This window comes from Erigeron canadensis, chloroplast (assembly GCF_010389155.1).
Source record: "Erigeron canadensis voucher CCANA20171209 chloroplast, complete genome".
NCBI lineage: Eukaryota > Viridiplantae > Streptophyta > Magnoliopsida > Asterales > Asteraceae > Erigeron > Erigeron canadensis.
Window position 1 is genome coordinate 5,001 of NC_046789.1, and position 7,500 is coordinate 12,500.

The 7,500-nt window shown below is 32.3% G+C and overlaps 6 protein-coding genes and 6 non-coding genes across 12 annotated transcripts in view, besides 1 other annotated feature; 6 read left to right on the forward strand and 6 right to left on the reverse strand. All coding sequences in view use genetic code 11, as the record gives it.

Annotated features, from left to right (window-relative positions):
* Nucleotides 1-7,500: part of a sequence feature (large single copy region (LSC)) that runs on past both edges of the window.
* rps16 (ribosomal protein S16) lies at nucleotides 153-1,250 on the reverse strand. Its single transcript has 2 exons — nucleotides 1,212-1,250; nucleotides 153-338 (listed from the first exon to the last, which is right to left on the reverse strand). The coding sequence occupies exons 1-2, from the start codon at nucleotides 1,248-1,250 to the stop codon at nucleotides 153-155; spliced, it is 225 nt and encodes a 74-aa protein (YP_009747298.1).
* Nucleotides 1,774-1,845, reverse strand: trnQ-UUG. Its single transcript has one exon. It is a non-coding gene; the product is annotated as a tRNA-Gln (tRNA).
* Nucleotides 2,202-2,381, forward strand: psbK (photosystem II protein K). The gene has a single exon. It carries the CDS (start codon nucleotides 2,202-2,204, stop codon nucleotides 2,379-2,381), a length of 180 nt encoding a protein of 59 aa, YP_009747299.1.
* psbI (photosystem II protein I) lies at nucleotides 2,791-2,901 on the forward strand. The gene has a single exon. The coding sequence runs from the start codon at nucleotides 2,791-2,793 to the stop codon at nucleotides 2,899-2,901; it is 111 nt and encodes a 36-aa protein (YP_009747300.1).
* On the forward strand, nucleotides 3,061-3,148 carry trnS-GCU. Its single transcript has one exon. It is a non-coding gene; the product is annotated as a tRNA-Ser (tRNA).
* On the forward strand, nucleotides 3,862-3,932 carry trnC-GCA. The gene has a single exon. It is a non-coding gene; the product is annotated as a tRNA-Cys (tRNA).
* On the forward strand, nucleotides 4,480-4,569 carry petN (cytochrome b6/f complex subunit VIII). The gene has a single exon. The coding sequence runs from the start codon at nucleotides 4,480-4,482 to the stop codon at nucleotides 4,567-4,569; it is 90 nt and encodes a 29-aa protein (YP_009747301.1).
* psbM (photosystem II protein M) lies at nucleotides 5,065-5,169 on the reverse strand. Its single transcript has one exon. It carries the CDS (start codon nucleotides 5,167-5,169, stop codon nucleotides 5,065-5,067), a length of 105 nt encoding a protein of 34 aa, YP_009747302.1.
* trnD-GUC lies at nucleotides 5,771-5,844 on the reverse strand. The gene has a single exon. It is a non-coding gene; the product is annotated as a tRNA-Asp (tRNA).
* trnY-GUA lies at nucleotides 5,962-6,045 on the reverse strand. Its single transcript has one exon. It is a non-coding gene; the product is annotated as a tRNA-Tyr (tRNA).
* Nucleotides 6,168-6,238, reverse strand: trnE-UUC. Its single transcript has one exon. It is a non-coding gene; the product is annotated as a tRNA-Glu (tRNA).
* The window catches only part of rpoB (RNA polymerase beta subunit), a 3,183-nt gene continuing 2,946 nt past the window's right edge, over nucleotides 7,264-7,500 (forward strand). Inside the window, exon 1 of the mRNA in view lies at nucleotides 7,264-7,500. This exon is cut by the window's right edge and continues 2,946 nt beyond it. Within this exon, the coding sequence (YP_009747303.1) occupies nucleotides 7,264-7,500 (237 nt within the window).

A 7,500-nucleotide genomic window follows, 5' to 3' on the forward strand; every position in this document is an offset into this window, starting at 1 on the left:
TCTATAAAAGCAATGATAAATAGAATAGATACGAATAGACCAAGAAAGGAAATAAAAAACATAGTATAGAAAAGATATCCAAAATGATATAGAAATCACTATCCTACCCTTTTTTTATTTCCTTAATTTAATTTTGTTTGATTAGCGCAAAGTTACTTAAAAACCTCTGCCTTTTTTAAAATATCCTGAACAGTTCCTGTAGGCTGAGCGCCTTTTTCAAGGAAATAGAGAATAGCGGGAACGTTTAAATAAGTTTGATTCTTGATCGGATCATAAAAACCCACTTTCCGAAGATCTCTTCCTTCTCTTCGAGATCGAACATCAATTGCAACGATTCGATAGACGGCTCATCGGGATAGATGTAGATGAAAAAGAACCCCCCCCCTAGAACCGTATAGGAAGTTTTCTCCTCGTACGGCTCGAGAAAAAATGATTCAAAGTTTTATCTATGGATAAAATTTGATTAGAATAAATAGGAAAGGAATCCGTACAATAACTTAATAAATTCTATAATTTCAATTTCACTCATTTTTATTTAGCTTACTTCCTGAAGAAGAAAAAATCATTTGTACTCATAACTCAAGTTCAATAATATCTCAAAAATCTTAAAGAAAAATCTTTAATTTAATATTTTTTTTGAGTGGTCTTTAACCCACCCTTTTTGTCTCGTTTAAAATCTATTTTGATTCGTTATTCGGATCCGTGAGACAATTGAAGTGGTGTTTCCTTGTTCTGGGATCCTTTATCTTTGTTTTAAATCATTGGGTTTAGACATTACTTCGGTGCTTCTTAATCCTTTCAAAATGGTAGCAACATACCCCTTTTGTGATTTCTTTCTATCAAAGAATCATACCGACGGTTGATTCGTGTGCGATACACTGCGTATCGAAAAAGTTTTAGCCGTTCCAACAAATTTTTTGAATTGAAAAATTGCTCGAATCGGATCCTTTCGATTTCTATATCGAAGATATACTTACGAAGTTGTTCCAATTTATGAATTGGCATTAACCCTAGATCGTTGCCCCTGAGAAATTAATCAATTTTCTACTCGAGCTCCATCATGAACTATTTACATTACAACCCAATAAAAAAAAGAAGGGCTCTAGTAGAATAGAACAAATGACGTCGAGCCAAGAGCACCTTCATTCCTATATAAAATGGTGGATATAAGAAAAAGAATCCACACCGGATCGTGTCCTTCAAGTCGCACGTTGCTTTCTACCGCATCGTTTTAAACGAAGTTTTACCATAACATTCCTCTAATTTGGAACCAGTACGGAATTGATTCAATTATGGAATCATGAATAGTCATTGGTTCAGTCGGTACAGAGACAAAGTAATTTATATTTTTTCTTATCTACATAGATAATAGATAAGAAAATAGATAATAAAGATTTTTCTGAAGAAATATTAGCAAGACCCCAGCTTTTTTGCAGGATAAGAATACATACCTATACGTTATGCGCTTCCTCTTTTATATGTATTTTCATTTCATTTTTTTTTTACCTGATGAGGTTAAGTAATCTTTCTACAACTATGATCTACGGCCCATCTTAGCTTTATCTGGGTCACAAAGGGGTTCAGTTACTTTTGTATATCATTTAACTCGATTTAGTTCAGTTTGTGAAAAACTCAGATATGCTTCCGCAAAGAATCATTCAAAATCAAAAAAGAAGGAGGAATAATATAATATTTAATATTCTATGCAATATTAGACCTTGAAACAGAACCTCCTTGAACAAAAAACAAATATTAGGATACAATGGATACGCTCTGGGACGGAAGGATTCGAACCTCCGAATAGCGGGACCAAAACCCGTTGCCTTACCGCTTGGCTACGCCCCATTTCTATTTTTATTGGACACTAATACTAATAAAGAATAATATTGGTATTAAGTCTTCGTCAATTCCAGTGCAACTATCTAGAGAAACTCTTTTTTCGTTATCTTTATAGAATCTATTATAGATTCATGCTAGGTTTTTGGCATGTGTATATCTAGAATTCAACTGAATTTATTGATCATTACATATAATTCAATTAAGATATTGTATGAAAGTATGATTTCTTCTATTCTCCTTTGAGAATTGGAGGATTTTTGATTGAGCAGAAAAAAAGAAGGATTTTTTTGTTTACCTTACTTTCTTCATTTTTCCTTAACTCAATCAAAATGCAATTATTTCGACGAAAAAAAAAGTCTGTTATGCTTAATATTTTTAGTTTGATCTGTCTTAATTCTGCCCTTTATCCGACTAGTCTTTTCTTCGCCAAATTGCCCGAAGCCTATGCTTTTTTGAATCCAATCGTAGATGTCATGCCAGTTATACCCCTGTTCTTTTTTCTTTTAGCCTTTGTTTGGCAAGCTGCTGTAAGTTTTCGATAAGAGCTTTAATACTATCCTAGAAAATTCATGATTTATTCGAGAAAAATTATAACAATTGATAAGATCAAATAAGTCTGACAGTATGAAACTTCGATTCAAACTTTCGGATAGTCGCGATAAATCCGGCTCGCCCTATTTCCTTTCCCCATTTTAATCCTTTTTCGGGGAAATACCTTATGAGCTTAGGGTCCCTTAGAATATCTAATTGTGGGTATGAAAGTGATTGTGGTAATTAAATTAAAGACTCTTATTACAAATTTCAACTTCATTTGATTTGAATTTCTGAACATTCTTTTCTATTTCTATAATTCATTTCTTGGTGTCAAAATAAGATATGTGATATAAAAGTGGAGGATCTATTATCTTTTCTCGTTTTTCTTTTTCAAAAAATGATCTTGGAGGTTGTGTAATGCTTACTCTCAAACTTTTCGTTTACACAGTAGTAATATTCTTTGTTTCTCTCTTCATTTTTGGATTCCTATCCAATGATCCAGGACGTAATCCTGGACGTGAAGAATAAAATAAAAATTGAATTTTTCTTGTTTGATTTTACAATTTTATTAATTAATAATATTTTATTTATTTTCGCTATTCCACATATTTAATTTAATTAGGAAAAAAAAATAAAAAAGGGTTTGCAAAAATTGAAAGAAAAAAAATAGAAAGTCGTCAACGGAAACGGAAAGAGAGGGATTCGAACCCTCGGTACGAATAACTCGTACAACGGATTAGCAATCCGCCGCTTTCGTCCACTCAGCCATCTCTCCCAATTGAAAAAGATAATTACTATGTTACATTACACATCAAGTAAGGATTAAATAAAGTATTTCTTTTACATTCTTTATCATTATTATAGAATTAGCAATTCCATTTAGATGCTCGAAAGATCCAAATAGAATAGAAAGATAAATAAAGAAGACCTTCTTGCTTTTATTTTGTTCGAAGTGCCTTTTGGGCCTGGCCCGGTCAATACCCAGCCGGGCCTTTTTTTGTTCCAATGAAATCCTGTTTTTTTGTTTATAGGCAACATACTCTAAATACCCAATTTGGTATCTGTGTAAAAATTTCCCTTCTGGGGTTTACATATACTTATCATTTTTGTTATAATAGAATCCAGAAATTGAGAAGGATTTTTGATTTAAAAGAATCAATTAAGTATGTATCCATTTGGATTTTCTTATGTCATTAGGGAAACCCAATTTTAGATTCAAATCCAAGAATAAGTCACGAATTCTCAGTCAACGAATAGTTAATGGTTCCCTTTTGTCATAAATCGTTTTTTAAACGAAAATAGACAGAGGAGGTAGATCAAATACATTAATTATTAAATACAATAAGAAACGATAAAATTTTTATACATAAATTCGAAATTTCGATTTAGAAAAAGGATTAAAAAAGGAATGCAAGATGCAAGTACAATAAACTAAAGTTTAGTAATCCAACCGAAAAAGCAAAATTTTTTCCTATTGTGTATCCTTTTGGCGGCATGGCCGAGTGGTAAGGCGGGGGACTGCAAATCCTTTTTCCCCAGTTCAAATCCGGGTGCCGCCTCATCAACAAATGAATCTAAATCTCTTATTCTGTTCTGGGGATTTTGTAAAAACTTGAAAATACTTGAATCTAAAATTCAAAGAAAGATTATATTGGATGGATTTTTTTTATAGTTTAGAAAAAAAAAGTGCAAAAAATTTTTTTTTTAGACCCGTCGTTAAGAGTATAATATACTTATCTCCCAACTCCTTCAGAGAGACAATTGGGAAAGGGTACGAATTAGATCAAATAGGAAATAAAAGTCTGTAATAGATTTTTTTTTTACTTTGAAGGGCAAGAAAAAGGAATGGGTCTCTTTTTTTATTACTAGATAGAATAGATGTTCCATTCCATTAGTAACATTCCCTTATAGTGTCATTGTATATTTTACTTGTATTTAGTCTTTCCCGATTAGAAATCATATAGGAATTTTTGAAATGGATTTATTTGACTGGTTCATCAATAGTGTTCGGCCAGAATCCCTTTTTGACTCTGGACCATTCATTCTACTATTATTAGTGAGCAATAATGGAATAATTCTATCATAGAGAAAAGGGATATAATTCACATGGATATAGTAAGTCTCGCTTGGGCTGCTTTAATGGTAGTCTTTACATTTTCCCTTTCACTCGTAGTATGGGGAAGAAGTGGACTTTAGAACCACTCCTAATTTAGTTAACAGTATCAATTGTTTTATAGATCGTTCTGCAACGCTTTTTTTATTTAAATTGAAAATTATTTCAATAAAAAAAAAGATCCTCATTTCAAAATTCCCTTGGATTCTAGTGGAGAAATGTATTCTATAACAGTAAAACGATTTTTTCAGATTCATCGGAATAAATAGATGTATCAAAGAAATAGAATCGGGTCGTACGTCAATTCCATATATTTTTGGATTAATAACTACATAGATTGAAGATAGAAGCTAATATAGTATACCAACTTTATTAGAAAGTCAAGTACAATTTTATTTTATACATTACTATAACACTAATAGAGAGTATGATAAGAAAAAAATTTCTTTCTTACCATACTCTCGGATCTCATAGAATACCGCCGATTATAGCCCGTTGATTTCATTTAATAGAATACTTTACTTTTGATTTCTTCAAATATGGATAAGAATTCAGAAGTAAAGTTTCATTCAAAGTAATTAATCGTTTTGGCTGACTGTTTTTACGTAAATTATAAGTAGAAAGGCAGTAGGAACTAAAATGAACAGTGCAGTAGCAATAAATGCAAGAATATTTACTTCCATAATCTCATCGTTTTTTTATTTCACAATAACTCGGGATTTAATCCCATAGAGATGATAAATCTTTCACCTGTCAATTCAATGAATGCATTACCTATCGATGATCTTGAATCGGATCAATATCATATCATGAATAACAATATCTGAGCTATTAAATTAATTCGTCGTCGAGAATTGAATAGTATAACATACGAAGATCCTTTATCCATACCGAATCCAATCTTGGATTCCCGGACCGAGCAAAAATTCCTTTTTTATCCTTCTTTTCTGTTCTTTTTTTTGTATGTAGTCAAACGAAGTATCATCTAACCACCCATCCGTTTCCATTAAAAACTCAAAAAGAGAGGAATTTGGTTGTAAAATTTAATGATCCAAATTTCTTTGGAAGACAAAGAAGTATGAGAAAGATGAGGCGCGGGATAAAAGATTGAATATTCTATCAACTTCACTATTTTAGTTTTTTTAATTTTAGTTTAGGGTTTATTCTTTCTTTGACAGAATCCTGAAAAAAAAAGAGAGGAAACCTCTTCGGGATTCAATGATGCTCTCTGTCCCCTCTTTCACAGAAAATGGAGAGACGAGTTGATGTACTTATTGGATCCGTCGGGACTGACGGGGCTCGAACCCGCAACGTCCGCCTTGACAGGGCGGTGCTCTAGCCTATTGAACTACAATCCCAGGGAAATAAGAAGAGATCTAGCAGAAAATTTGAATTCTTTTTTTTATCTTGTATCCGGTAAGGTATTTCTTAAGAACAAGAGAGTTCTACCGTCTGATAGTAGATTGGCAAATTGTTGGGCCGAGCTGGATTTGAACCAGCGTAGACATATTGTCAACGAATTTACAGTCCGCCCCCATTAACCACTCGGGCATCGACCCAACGCCTAAATTTTTTAGACGTTCCATAATAAACTTCCTTTCGTCTACCAGGCAGACTTGAGAAATACGGCTACGGATCATTTGATAGAAAATACCACTCCTATAGTCTTGAGTCTTGGTACACCCCCAGAGGGACTTGAACCCTCGTTTTCTCCGTGAAAGAGAGAGGTCGTAACCACTGGACCATAGGGGCCTACGGCCGCCTTCATAAATCAACTAGAAATAAAAGGTCCCGAGGGCCGGCCAAATCAAAAAGCACTAGAATATGGGTAATAAGACAAATACCATAGGTAATAAGAAAATTGAGATAATATAAAAATAGAATAGGAAAAACATAATAGGTAATTAAGACCTAGTAGGGCTACCTTATTAACTTTAACTTAATATAACTCAGGTCAAGATCCGTCTTTAGTAGATCCATAGTATATAAATCAAACGGAAAAACTCCTTAAGTATTCTGGGGGTTAGTTAATGGTAATCAAATCAAACTTTACCATTAAACTATATAACCTTGAAACTTTATTTCATTGGTCTTTCTCATCTTTATCTCTCTCATTCACAAAGGGTTATGCGTTGGATTCATGATCCTTCACTCTGCAGTAGATTCAAGATGGTTTACCAAAATAGGATTTGCTCGGTCAAATTATATTGACCCCGAAGTCATACTGTCAATTGACAACACGACAGGAGGGTAATAAAAGAACGGAGAAGACATAGATCTAGATATAAAAAAAATAAATTAGATAGATTTAATAATAAATCTAATAAATATTCATATCATATAGTTTTCTGGTATTCAATATTCAAGTTAGAATATCAATCAAGTAGATTAGAATATCAATCATCAATACCGTTATATTATATTAAAAAAAATAAAATAGAAAATAAATATAAATCAAATAAATAAATAATATTCTAAAAAAATCCCAAAGCATAGTAAGCCTAAGTAGGATATTCTGTTTCTAAGACTGTTTTATCAATTCCGTTCCGCTTGCATCTCTTAAAATTAAGTTTAAGTTCAGTATAAATTTTTATTCCACTTATCTCATAGATTCCAGTCAAAGATTCATAGAATCGAAATTACATCATTGCTAGATCTATATATAGTATTTGATGGGCCAGCCAAAATGGTATTTCTTTTTTTTTTTTTTTTTTTGAGAATTCAATATGGATGAATATAAATAACTGACAATTTCAAAATAATCCGGGATAGACACAATGTCCACAATACCTGGATTTAATCAGATACAATTCGAAGGATTTTGTAGGTTCATTGATCAGGGTTTGACAGAAGAACTTTCTAAGTTTCCAAAAATTGAAGATACAAATCAAGAAATTGACTTTGAATTATTTTTGGAAAGATATCAATTGGTAGAACCCCTGATAAAGGAAAGAGACGCTGTGTATGAATCACTCACATATTCTTCTGAATTATATGTATCCGCGAGACTCATT